We start from the raw sequence: 14,220 nt of genomic DNA on the forward strand, positions 1-14,220 counted from the left end.
AAAACTCAAGAGTTTTGTACTTTCTCTCGGTTAAGGTTAGCCTTAATTACCTTCAGTGGATCACTAAGGACTTTTTTGGCTTGTAATGGGGTCTGTTTAACAAAGAATCATGGTTTTTCTTGGAGATTCAAAATATAAGATTATAAGAGAGCATGCATTCCAAAAATTTAAGTTCTTGCCAAGACCTATTTCCCACTTAGCCCCTTTTGCCTTTAGCACTTTCCACTGACACCTCTCTTTTTCATTTTTTCCCTTTTTCTTCTTCTTATTTATTTCTTCTTTTTTCTTCTCTTTTTTTAATAATAATAATAATAATAATAATAATAATAATAATAATAATAATAATAATAATAATAATAATAATAATAATAATAATAGGCTCACAATTATTTAGAGGTGTTCTAGTGTGTGCTATTACCTTGGCTACTTTACCCATTTGTTCAAAATCCCCCAAATTAAGGCCTTATTAGCATTTGGAACCCTACTGCTCTCTTAGAATCCTACACAAGGTCAGGAATATCAATTTCTTGGCTTAGGGTTCTACTCAAAATAAATTATTATAATTCTTTGGCTCAATATGGGTGCAAGGGATAAAATTATGTTGGGTTGGCTTTTTGGCTGAGTGGGTAAAATAAAACAAACATGGCCTTGATCATATCCACCTTAAGTAACTAATTTTAACAGTCCAAGAATGATGCAAAACTAAGAGCTTAAAAACAGGCGTTTTCTCTCACAATTAAGGTCACACTCTCACCGAGATTAATTCAGTATTAGCGTACCAGATGTGTCTTCATTCCATCAAGCTAACCTTTCCTTTTCCGTGAGTCATGTTTCAATCCTTGATCTGACTTTTGCTTCCAAGACCAGTGTTTTCCAATGACTAGTAGCCTTTCAAGTGTTGGACCTTTCAGAACAAACTCAGAATTGTCATTTCTCAAGTTATCATGCAATTTATTTATTCACGCATATGCTCAAATCTAATATTATTACCACTACTTTTCATTTTGAACATAAGCTACAAATATGACAAAATAACTTAAACTAGAAACCTAATAAAACATAAGAACATAAAACATAAACAAAAAAAACATAAATAAAACTAGTGTCCTGCGCCACCTCCCAAATCTGCCCATGGGCCCCAATCAGCGCTAGCCAAGTTGACCATGAGGTCCTCATTAACTACAGGATCCTCTGTAGCGGCGGCTCTAGAAGGCCTTTCCCCCATGTCAGTGGAGGGCTGGTCTCCTGGCCAGGCGACCTGCTGACGATAGGCCTTCGGAGTCGTCAGCAACGGATCCATCTGCAAGTGGAGGGACAAGCGATGCAGGTCCTGAATGATGATCTGTTGTCCCTGGTATAAGGACCTGAGCATCTGTCCCTGCATGTCTGGAGGTGCAGCAGTGGATGGAAGTGGAGGCTGTGGTCACTGGGAGGAAGGCTGAGAAGTAGGGGGTGCCTCGGATATGGACGCTGGTGCTCTGGTGCGAGTCCAGCGGGCCCCTGGAAATGTAATGGATGGATCGGCGGGGTTCCAGCAGTTCTTCTTCACATAAGCAAGGTTGATCGTAGGGCTGAGTGACTCAAAGATCAGGGTATCAGAAACCACCCCTTGAATGTCACACAACGCTGTGATCAACGTCGGGAACCCGAGCCTCGAGGTACTGGACTGGGCAATCTGACTGATCTGCTGAGATATAAAGTTGCCCACGTCCATATCCATCCGGCTCACCAAGCTGTAGATCAAGCGTGCCTTGTCAAGATTAACATCATATGTGTGAGAAGTGGGTGCAAGATCATAATAAGAGAGGACACTCCATGTCTGAGCGAGTGTCGTCATGTCCTTCCTCAGCAGCTTCCAAGGAAGACCATCGGCGTTTAGAACAAAACGCCCTCCTGGAGTACATAATGTGGCGGGGATGGTGTTTGGATCGGGATGAGTGTTGAGATATCTGGTGTAGACTGGGTACTCCTCCCCGTCCTCTAAGATGACTGGGGTGTCGAGGAAGTCGTTAATCGTGTCCGCGTCAAAGCGAACGACCTGTCCTCGCACCCGGCAAAATCGGGGATTGTGGTCCTCTAGATCATAAAGGTTCGAGTAGAACTCCTTCACCAGAGCCACATCGATCCTCTTCTCCGATAGTCGTGTAAGCACCTGGTCCCATCGACACCTCCTGAGTTCCTGGAGGAACTCATCAAACATCACGGGTCCAAGTTCAGCATTCCTCTCCGGAAGGATGTTCCGGAGCTGAATGTTGTCCTGGTACCTGTGCCAGGCAATCTTTGAAGTGAAGTGGGAAGAGTCCCAGTTGGACGCTTCCCCAGGTGTGGGCACTGCTTGGTGTTTACGGGAGGCCATCTGAAAAAAACAAAAAAAAAACAGCAGAACATACTGCAGTTAGTAAACATGGGGGTGCAAAAAGTAAGCAAAATAGGGGTGAAGTTAGTAAAGAAGGGAGGTGCATAAAGTAAAGAAATGGGAGGTGCAGTTAGTAAAGAAGGGTGCAGAAAGTAGCTAGAAGGGGGATGTGGAGAGTAGAAGTTGGGGTGCAAAGAGTAAAGCGTGAAGGCTGATGGCAGATGCACGCGCTTAGCTCTTGGGGCACGAGCTTAGCGCGCTCACTGAGATTCATGAGTGCGCTTAGCGCGGAGGTGCCGGCTAAGCGCGTGCTTCGTGCTTCTGCTGTTATTCTTGTTGGCTTAGCGCGCTCGTCGTAGCTGTACCATGTTATGTGTTCACGCTAAGCCTATGTGTGAGGCTTTGCGTGATGATACCTGCACTCAGTTATAACAATATTCCAGACCCAAATCTTACCTTTTTTTTCGTGAAAACAACTTGAAAAAAGTCACAAGAAAGCCTGTGGGTAAGAAGAGAATGCAGAGAAGAGGGGTTTTTGGAGAGTTGGAAGGCATAAAAAGAAAAAAAATGAGGTTTCAGAGATTAAAAACCCCCTGGGAGGCAACTGAGGGGTTGGGGAGTTTTGAAAACTCCCCAGGAATTTATGACTTGCGCGCTTAGCACGCATGTGGTCGCTAAGCGCACCAAGGGAATCGTCCCTTGGTTGCCCCTCAGATTTAAAATTCAAAAATTCAAAACTTACCTGGGCGCTTAGCGCGAGGTCTCGCGTTAAGCGCATGACTTCGTGCAGCCTACTTCAGTGTTGCTATTGGTACCCCTCCTGCTGCTATCTTCACCTGTTGGGCCTTTGCTTTTCGTACCCCCTGTTTGTTGTTTGCACCTATTGGGCCCCTGTTTTTTTTTAAAAGAAACAAAATAGAAAATAAAAAATGCAAAATAAAGACAGAATAGAAATACCTATAATTACCTTAAATAATATGTTGGGTTGCCTCCTAACCAGCGCTTAGTTTAATGTCTTTAGCTAGACATAGGGCTTCTTTCACGGATCTTTTAAATGCATGACGGTCGTCAACTTCTCTAGTTGTCCTCCATTGTAAATCTTTAAGCGTTGTTCGTTGACAATCCATTTCTTCTCATAATTTTCTACTCGAGGGTCCACCAATTCTACTGCTCCGTGAGGTCTGATTTCTTTGATAATGAACGGTCCTGACCACTTTGACTTTAGCTTTCCTGGGAATAGTCTCAACCTGGAGTTGAAGAGTAGTACCTATTGCCCTGGCTGGAATTCTTTCTTTTGTAACTTCTTATCGTGATACGCCTTAGTCTTCTGCTTGTAAATCCTAAAGAATTCATAAGCGTTCAGCCTCATTTCTTCCAATTCCAGTAACTGCAGCTTCTTCTTCCCTCCGCATGCACTATTATCAAAGTTTAGAAATTTAAGAGCCCAATATGCTTTGTGCTCCAACTCTACTGGTAGGTGGCATGCCTTCCCATATACTAGCTGAAAGGGTGATAAGCCAATGGGAGTCTTGAATGCTGTCCTGTAGGCCCAGAGTGTGTCATCGAGCTTCAAAGCCCAATCCTTCCTTGATGATGCTATTGTCTTTTCGAGGATTCGCTTTAGCTCTCTATTAGAGATCTCTGCTTGGCCATTTGTTTGCGGATGATAAGGTGTAGCTACCTTATGTCGCACATTGTATTGCTCCAGGCCTTTTCTCATATGATGGTTACAAAAATGCGTGCCCCCATCGCTAATCAGAGCTCTTGGTACTCCAAAACGGGAAAAGATGTTCTTCTTCAAGAACTTGATCACTACCCTGGCGCCATCTTTTGGTGTGGCTATGTCCTCCACCCATTTGGAGACGTAATCCACAGCTACCAAGATGTAAACATTCCCGTATGAAGAAGGAAGAGGCCCCATGAAGTCTATGCCCCAGCAGTCGAAAATCTCAACTTCCATTACATTTTGTAATGACATTTCATTCCTTCGTGAGATTCCCCCTGTTCTTTGGCATCTATCGCAATATCGCACAAACTCGTGGGCATCTTTAAAAATGGAGGGCTAGAAAAAACCCGATTGTAGCACTTTTGCCGCCGTTGTGTCCCCATTGTGATGACCACCATAGGGTGAACTGTGGCAGTGCCAAAGAATATTTCGCGCTTCTTCCTTCGTAACACATCTTCGTAACAAATTATCAGCCCCTGCCTTGAATAATTGAGGATCATCCCAGACATAGAAGCGTGAATCATGCAAGAATTTCTTCTTCTGATTCCAATCAAATTCTTTTGGAATGATCCCGGTGGCTTTATAGTTGGCCATGTCTGCAAACCAAGGTCGAGTGTCGGCCTGTAAGAGGAATTCGTCAGGGAATTCACCTTTTACCTCTGGTTCCTCCTTGGTGATCTCCTCATTCTTCAATCTGGACAAATGGTCAGCCACTACGTTTTCGGATCCTCTCTTATCCTTGATGGTGATATCAAATTCTTGTAGCAACAGGACCCATCTAATTAATCTCAGCTTCGAATCCGCCTTAGCTAGCAAATGCTTGATGGCGGCATGGTCAGTGAAGATGATGACCCTTGATCCTATCAAGTAGGACCGAAACTTTTCTAAGGCAAAAATAATGGCCAGAATCTCCTTCTCTGTAGTGGCATAATTTAATTGTGCCACGCTTAGGACTTTGCTGGCATAATATATGGCGTGAAAAACCTTGTCATGCCTTTGTCTCAGAACTACACCTACTGCATAATCGCTAGCATCACACATCAATTCAAAATCCTTGCTCCAATCTGGGGCAATCATTACTGGTGCTGTGGTGAGCCTATGTTTCAGTGTCTGGAATGCTGTTGAACAATCTTTATCAAACTTAAAGGCTACGTCTTTGTTCAGCAGATTGCTTAGGGGCATGGCGATTTTTGAGAAGTCCTTAATGAACCTCCTATAAAAGCCAGCATGCCCCCAAGAAACTTTTGACGCCTTTGACATTCAGTGGTGGTGGCAACCTCTCGATGACGTCTATCTTTGTTGGGTCAACTTCTATTCCTTTACATGAGATCTTGTGACCCAAAACAATACCCTCTCGAACCATAAATTGGCACTTTTCCCAATTCAATACCAAATTGGTTTTGACACACCTTTGTAATACCTTTTCTAAATTTTCCAAACAAGTGTCGAAGGAGGGTCCAAAAACCGAGAAGTCATCCATGAAAACTTCGATACTCTTCTCCACCATATATGAGAATATGGCCAACATGCACCTTTGAAATGTAGCTGGTGCATTACACAATCCGAATGGCATTCGCCTATAAGCAAAAACACCATAAGGGCATGTGAAGGCCGTCTTTTCCTGATCCTTGGGATCTACCGCGATTTGATTATAACCTGAGTATCCGTCCAAGAAACAGTAGTATGCTTGCCCTGCAAGTCTTTCCAACATCTGATCCATGAAGGGCAATGGAAAATGGTCCTTCCGGGTGGCTTCGTTTAACTTGCGGTAGTCAATGCACATCCGCCAGCCCGTGATAGTTCGTGTGGGTATTAGGTCATTCTTTTCATTCTTCACGACTGTCATTCCACCTTTCTTGGGGACCACTTGTACCTGACTGACCCCACCGCTATCAGAGATAGGGTATATGAGTCCAGCCTCTAGCAACTTAAGCACTTCCTTCCTTACTTCTTCTTTCATAGTTGGATTCAGACGTCTCTGAGGTTGTCGAATAGGCTTGTAATCGTCCTCCATCATTATTTTATGCATGCAGTACGAAGGACTGATTCCTTTCAAGTCAGATATATGCCATCCGATTGCTTCCTTATACCTCCTCAGGATGTCCACCAACCTGTTCTCTTCGTCCTGTGTTACTGCATTACTAATTACTACAGGCTTGGTGTCACCCTCCAGGAACACATACTTTAAATGTTTAGACAATACCTTAATTCAACCTTCTTTTTCTCGGGCAGAGCCTCATTCTCTAATATCTCAAAACAAGCTTCTTTCTCAGGAATGACTTCTTGTCGATCCAAGTCTTCCAAGCAAGCCTTGAGATCCTCTTCTTCTTCACTGGTGAGACAGTCCATCTTATTTACTATTGCTTTCTCCAGTGAAGTGTGTGGTGTATCCAGAATACTAACATTATCGTCCTTGTCAATCTCTTCTATCTTGAAGCACTTCCAACCTTCCCGTGGATACTTCATTGCTTTAAAAAGGTCAAAAGTTATCTTCTGATTGTCAATACTCAGTTCCAAGCTTCTGTTCCCCATATCTACCACACAGTTGGCAGTCAACATGAAGGGTCTACCTAAGATAAGGGGAATCTTTGTGTCCTCATCGATATCCATGATAACAAAGTCCACCGGAAAAGTGAAGTGGCGAACCTTGACCAGGACATCTTCTACCACCCCGTATGGTCTTGTAATTGAGCGGTCTGCCAATTGAAGTGTCATCTTAGTGGGATCAATTTTCAGATTCCCAATTCGTCGACACATTGATAAGGGCATCAAGTTGATGCTTGTCCCTAGATCAATGAGGGCTTTATCTACCGCTTCTTTTCCTATAGTGCATGGGATGGTAACGCTTCCGGGGTCCTTGAACTTTTTAGGTAGCTTCCTTTGAATGATTGCGCTACAGTTGCCTCCTACTACAATGTTCTCGCTATCTATATATTTCCCCTTCTTAGTGATGATGTCTTTCATGAACTTAGAGTAGAGGGGCATCTGTTACAAGGCTTCCCCGAATGGCATGGTGATCTCCAGTCCTTTAAATATTTCTAAGAAACGCTTGAAGTAGCGCTCTTTATTCTTCTTGGTCGGTACCTTAGGATACGAAAGATCCTGCGGCAAGACTGGCGATTCTTCCTTCTTAGCTTCTGTTGCCTTTTGACTCTTGGTTTTAGGTGGTGAGACCACCTTCTCTTCTTCCTCTAGCTTCTCTTCCTCTTTTGTTTCTTCTTCTTTCTTATCCTCAGTTCCCTCTTCTTCTGTCATCGTTCCTGCTTCTTGAGCGTTCTTTTATGCTCGAGTCATTACCGCTTTACACTCTTCTCTTGGGTTATTCTCAGTATTAGCCCCAAAAGTTCTTGTGGGCCTTTCAGCTCTTTCATGGGCTAGTTGACCCAGTTGTGTCTCTAGGTTTCTGATGGCTGCATCTGTGCTCTTTTGGTGTGATCTCGTCTCTTGGATGAATGCCTTTGTCTCCTGAGTGCTTGCCCTTGTTTCTTGGATGAAACTTAAGAGCATTTCCTCTATACTGAGAGACAGCTTCTCTTGCTGACTCGGACCTTGACTAGGGTGCTGGTACGATGGTTGAGGCCTAGGCTCCTTGTACTAATTTCCTTGATTTCTCCAACCGGAGCCTTGGTTAAAGTTTCTTCCCTGGTTAAATCCTGGCGGTCCGTTATTGTATCCAGACGGGTTTCCTTGGTTGTAGCCTTGGAAACCGTGGCGATTAGGATTGCCCATGTAATTTATTTCTTGAGAGGGCTCGTGTTGGATTGTGCATTGTCCAGGCTCATGTGTCCCTCCACATGTGGGACATCCCTCTACTTGCAAAACAGGGGAATGAGAAGTATTCACTGCTTGCAGTTGTTGGGGCAATTTTTTGAGCATCTCCGTAAGAGCTTTTAGTTGTCTGGACAACAGCTTATGTTGTGCCAGAGTTGCGTCTGGTGTACTAAGCTCTAGGAGGCTTCTCTTTGTTGGGACATAAGAACGGTCACGAAGGATACCCTGATCGCTAGCTGCCATGTTCTCAATGAGTTCCATCGCTTCCTCGGGTGTCTTTAACTTGATCTTTCCTCCCGCAGATGCGTCCAGTAATTGCTTCGATTGAGGTCGTAATCCATCAATGAAGATGTTTAATTGTACTGGCTCGCTATATCCATGAGTGGGCATTTTCCTTAACAATCCGTGGAAATGATCTAAGGCTTCGCTAAGGGATTCATCTGGGAATTGATGGAAATATGAGATTTCTAGTTTCCTTTCAGTTGTCTTGGATTCAGGGAAGTACTTTTTCAGAAATTTCTCTACAACTTCTTCCCAAGTCCTAAAGGTGTTGCCCTTAAAAGAATGCAACCATTTTTTTGCCTCTCCCGCTAACAAGAAAGAAAAGAGGTTGAGGCGTACTGCTTGTGCAGGAACTCCCGCTATCTTAACCGTGTTGCATATTTCTATAAATGAGGCTAGATGCGTATAAGGATCTTCACTTGGGAGACCGTGGAAGAGGTTCCCCTGAATCAGCTGAATGAGAGAATGACGGTACGAAATATTAGGCGCTTGAACCTCCGGCGGTGTGATACTTGTGAAGAATTCAGGAGTCGTAGTATGAGAGAAATCCTCTAATGTAACCCTACGTGCTGGTTCTCCGTCCATTTGAACGTGATTTGGCGAAAGAGGAGGTGAAGTATCTATGTCTTGCTCCCTTTGTCTTCTTGCAGCGTTGTTACGCCGACAGGTAGCTTCGATTTTTAAGTCTATGGGAACGATAGTAGATTTACCTCGCATAAAAGCACAAGGTTCTACCCGTGCAATTTATGGAGAAGGAAAGAATGGGGAAAGAGGAGTGGTGATAGAAAGAATGGCCAAGGGATAGAGGAGGGGTGAAAGAAATAATGGCCAACATAATGGCCAAGAGTGATAGAAAGAATGGCCAAGAGGGAAACTGTGACACCCTCTACCCCTCACATATATATTAATAAAGGAATAAAAATTCAAATATTAATTAAAAGTATTTTTAAAACATTTTTAAATACAAGCTTTTCAAATGGGTAAAAGGCTCACATTCACTTTCTTCTACATCATATTCAAACTTGTCCAAATAAATAATAAAGTCATCTCGACTCAAAGAAAGTCATATAAGTCTCATACAATTAATATAGAACCTATATCCTAATGTCACATCCTATCAGAGCGTGGTGTTCCCGTGTCCTCTAGCATGAGGTTCTTCATAGTCATCCACCTATTCATCTGCTCCCCCGAACACAAGTTCAAGATCATCACAGGATCCAAGCACAACAACACACAGGGAGTGAGTTATCACATTCCTAGCTAATAGAGAAACAAGACAATTAAATATACATATTATATAAATGAGATACTACTTGCTTAAACATAGCTCACGTAACTTCACCACTTCGTCATTCAAAATTCACTTTTCAATTATCAATCACATTACACAAGAATCCCACACTTCGATCAAGATATAATAACACATCAATTAGCAAGCATATGTAATAGTTATGCTAAGACTCAATTCTATATGCAATGTGGTACCATGTCAGTGAAAAACCACCCTGGGGCGCTTAGGAGTACATAACAAGATACACCACACAATGGGTTTGTTAGGTCACTCTCACTAAGTAAGATCATAGGGAGACCAGTCAGGGTCACGATGTTTTGCGAGAATGCTCCAACCATATGAGATCAGCATAGGCTTAAAGGAGCACTCAAACCCGGTGACCCCCAAGACCTACACTCCGAAGAGTCCGTCAGGGCCTCTCCCTCCTGATTCAGGTCCAACCCCTAAAATAATTTTTTTTACATGCAGACACTGTTCATGAATTATACAATACCCACGACCTTACACTCGTGTTTTAAACACGTTCAACACAATTGCGCTACGATTTAACACTGGTTCCTAAATAGGAAACCTACATTTTCTCTTTAACACTGTGCATCAACGCTTTTCTCAAGATAACGCTGGTCGGGTATTGTACAATTCATAGCTTACAACACAAGTAATTTCACATCAAGTGTTAACTACACACTTATCCACAACTAGAACTCATTCACAATTTCACATCTCATAGTGTCACAATCCACCATCACATGTTTACACGTATCTCACAAATTAACACATGTTCAACTTTACACTTATACTCAATCTCAATAACAATATTATAATCTCAAAGCAACATGTTATTCTACAATTCATCACATACTCACAATTTGAATTATCATTTCATATCCTCAATATAACAATTTATATAAAAGACTATCACAACATGAGGACTAAAACCCCTCAAATAATATTACACAATTATATCCAAATCATAGGTCCAAATATACAAATATCAAGAGCACAATTTATCAAGCAATTTTCATCAGGACATCAATATTTTATTTATAATCATAAAGGAAAAATTGCAATTTAACAAACATCCCAAAATAAAATCCCAATTTAATCCTCTAAGGATCCCTACACATGTTCTCACTAATCCCCAACTGTGAATAACTCATCTCTTACCTCTAAGCGGGCTCACGTGTCTTCAGCCAACGATAGCAACATCTCTAGCGGTTCCCGGAAATTCTTTCAATTATTCATCCGACTGCTCCGATAGAATTCCCAAACGTCAGAGAGACGGAGAAGAGATTGAAACCTCCACTTGTACTATCTTCATACGATTCCTTTTTCTCCCTCCACGAATATTATCTCGCAAATCCCAACGGTGGAAGTGTGCGGAATTGAATTTCGAACAACGTATCCAAATTTCACAATAATCCAACGGTTAACGAAACCGGGATCGTAGTTTTACCAAGACAGCTCTGGGTTTCTGCGGGAAAGAAAAAGGCTACAATGCGAAGGGTTTTTCTCTCATTTCAGAAATGATATCGAAATTATCAACGGTGAGAATTCTCGGAATTGTGTTGCGAACATGATACTCAAATTTCACGACGATCCAACGGTGAACGGGTTCAAGATCGTCGTTTTTCTGAGACTGGTTTGGTGGGCTGCGGGAAAAAGAAAGGGTTTTGAGAGGAGAAGGGGAAAAACGAAAATGAGGCCAAAAGGAGGCAGCTGACTTAACATAACCATTTATACCTAGGGTACTCAGCCTATTATTTGCTCTATATTTATTTATTTATTTATTTATTACTAAAAAGCTTTTTAAATTTATTTACGAAAAATTGGGATGTTACAGAAACAAATTACAAAATGGTAGTATGGCACTTAAATGCGAAAACAAAATCCCCGGCAACGGCGTCAAAAACTTGTTAGCTTTTTGGCAAGTGTACCAAATCGTTCGTAGTAATAATCTCTCGGTAAGCCGAGTGTTGTACCACAGAGATTTTGTTGCACTTATGTGAAGTACTTTTCAGTTTGCAAATTGTAAATTTAGTGTATAAAATTAAATGCAATTTAAATCTAGCAAGGGATAAGAAATTTAAAATAAAAGATAAAGAAAGATAATAGATAAGATAAAGAAAAGATAAAAGATTTAAGAATAAAATTAAAGGATAAAGAAAAAGGTAATTTAAATCTAAGCAACTACTTCTAATTTAAAGGAAACTAAAGCAATAAATAAAGAATAAAGTCTATAAAATGTTACTAAATCTAATAAGCCTAAATACCTACTCCTAAATAGGAGATAACTACTCCTAATAAAACCCAACAGTAAAATAAGGAATAACTACTTCTAAGAAAACCCAACAATATAATAAGAAACTTCAAACAATAAAATAGGGAATAAAATCTATATAATAAAATTGCTAAAACCTAACAAGTCTAATCAGCCTAGATATATGGATTCAGGATTTGTTTGTTATCAATACCAGTGAACTGATTCTGCCCCACATCTATCCATCTACTTGCCCCTGATGCCTCATGATGACAAGCCTACCTTAATTACCTATCTTCCAAATGCCCTTTGCGAAGACTCAATAACTAAGATGCATTAAGATTAAATTCTAGATGTTTGCTAAAGCATGGGCATCGGGTCAATGCTAACCTTATGATTTCTTTCTTTTATTGTTCTATTAAGCGTTACCCTCTCCCGAGTGGACTAACCCTTAAAACAGATTCACGCATTCATTCCTTACCCCTAATTAGGCTTTACCCTCTCCCGAGTGGACTAAAGACTAATAGAAAATAAAGACTGAGATGCAGAATAAATAAGAAAGAAAAGCAGATAAAAGAACCTGGAAGGAAAACCCTCTAATGATAACCCGATAATTTCTTCCTTTTATTGTTCTATTAAGTGTTACCCTCAAAACAGATTCAAGTATTCATTCCTTACCCCTAATTAGGCTTTACCCTCTCCCGAGTGGACTAAACCCTAACAGAAAATAAGGTCTGAGATACAGGATAAAAAAGAAAGAACGATAAATAAAAGAACCTGGAAGGAAATCCTCTTTTTATTGATAACTCTTAAAATGCTCCATACATCATTGGCTTTTTAGGCTTTCCAGGCCCTAGGCTTTGGGCCTTCGTAGTCTCGCTGAGCGCGAAGCCTCGCGCTCAGCGCCACCTCTCGCTCAGCACTTGTCGTGCTCTTAGCGCCTTGCCTTCTTGCGCGCTGGGCGCGTCCTGCGCTTAGCGCCTTGCTGGACTTGGGCTTCTTCTGATTTTCTTCTTTTTTTTCTTTATTTCTGCTCCTTTTTGCTTGTTGTACCTCCCTTTTTCACATCTGCAATCAAAATACGAAATTAATTAAATCTTTCCAAATTAAAGCACAAATAATTGTTATATAATTAATTCTATGTTAATTTCAGACCGATTTTCCACTATTAATTCACTATTATTTAGCAGTTATCAGGCATATTTTTCCCTTTTAATTTCTTTCATTATTTTTCTTCTTTCTTCCTCTCTTATTTGTTCTATCTTATCTTGATTTATTTCTACCATCTCTTTTCCTTTTTCTTTTCTTTCTAGTTTTTCTTTCCATAACTTGAGGGAACTAAACTCATCTAAGATTCTAGATAGATGATCCTTATGACTAGTACCCTCACCATTAACACTAGATGAATTCTGACTCATGTTGGTTCCTAAGTTGTGGTTCTTTCTTGTTGGGGGTTTGTAAAAGGTAAAAGTTAGTGTTCAAAAGAACTCAAGATAAGTGTGATAAGTAAGAAGAAAGTATTACGTAATTAAAAGATAAACTAGGTGTGAATAGTAAAGAAAATAAGCTATGAAAGTAAGCAAGAAATCAAAGTGCAAGAAATGTAAACTAGGCGGATCCTAGGAGTGTATGGATGACCGCATTTAAGGTTCCCAACAAAGCATTCACTATCCTAAGGAAATATTGCCTAAAATTATTACACACAAATAGAAGTTTGGTAACCTATTGGAGGCTCCTAACACACTTTCAATGAAATGCCTTTTTGTTACAAAACTTGAAAGCAATGAAGGTAAGTAAATTGCCAATTACAAAATTACAAAACGGTCATCAATTTTGGTGGTTGTTCTCTCTTTGGTGATTCACTCAATTTGGAGTGCTTCTTAGTCCAATAGCTCTTAAGGTGGTTGACCCCTTGCTTCTTGACTCAAATTCTTCAAGGGATGGCACCAATCCTTTTTTCTGATTCCCTATATGGTAACTCACAAACAAGGAAACAAAGAGATAAGCAATAACCAAAGACCAAAAAAATGAAATGAAAGCTAAACCAATAGAGTTTTAACAAGACAAATTTTCAAGGATTATTCAACAATTAAAGCAATGAAAAGCAAGCTAGGATTCAAAGATAAACCTAGAATGACTCTAGAGTAGAGTACAAAAACTATATAAAAAAAAACTCAAGAAACCTCTAGTTTTGGCACTTGTTTTCACTACTTTTCAATTGAAATTTCATAACTAATATTGGTATAAAATAGGCACCAATTATAGAACAAATTTTGAGCCAAACAACAAGCACACTTCCCTTTCACTTTTTTTTTCTGGACACTAATTTTCCTCCCAACGTGTATGATTTTTACAAGTTCGTATGTTCAAGCTGTCAGCACCAACGATTTCAACCTAGAAATCAAAAGGCTTGGATAATTACAATTTGTATTTGCTTATGCTCAATTGTCTTGAATAACACAGTTCAAGAGAGCTTAAGACTTATTTCGATTCACAAATCCAGCCACAACTCAACACCACAACTCAATTTCCTC

General features: G+C 40.7%; 2 protein-coding genes across 2 annotated transcripts; both read right to left on the minus strand.

Annotated features, from left to right (window-relative positions):
- Window positions 1-6,266: 6,266 nt before the first annotated feature.
- Window positions 6,267-7,067, minus strand: LOC114368058. Its single transcript, XM_028325444.1, has one exon. The coding sequence runs from the start codon at window positions 7,065-7,067 to the stop codon at window positions 6,267-6,269; it is 801 nt and encodes a 266-aa protein (XP_028181245.1).
- Window positions 7,068-7,676: 609 nt separating this feature from the next.
- LOC114368141 lies at window positions 7,677-8,720 on the minus strand. The gene has a single exon (XM_028325503.1). The coding sequence runs from the start codon at window positions 8,718-8,720 to the stop codon at window positions 7,677-7,679; it is 1,044 nt and encodes a 347-aa protein (XP_028181304.1).
- Window positions 8,721-14,220: the final 5,500 nt, after the last annotated feature.

This window comes from Glycine soja, chromosome 1 (genome assembly GCF_004193775.1).
Source record: "Glycine soja cultivar W05 chromosome 1, ASM419377v2, whole genome shotgun sequence".
In the NCBI taxonomy this organism is placed as follows: Eukaryota; Viridiplantae; Streptophyta; class Magnoliopsida; order Fabales; family Fabaceae; genus Glycine; species Glycine soja.

What these genes read in the sequence shown, in the direction of transcription:
- LOC114368141 (XM_028325503.1), bottom strand. Translation starts at nt 8,720, where the DNA reads ATGGACGGAGAACCAGCACGTAGGGTTACATTAGAGGATTTCTCTCAT.
- LOC114368058 (XM_028325444.1), bottom strand. Translation starts at nt 7,067, where the DNA reads ATGCCCCTCTACTCTAAGTTCATGAAAGACATCATCACTAAGAAGGGG.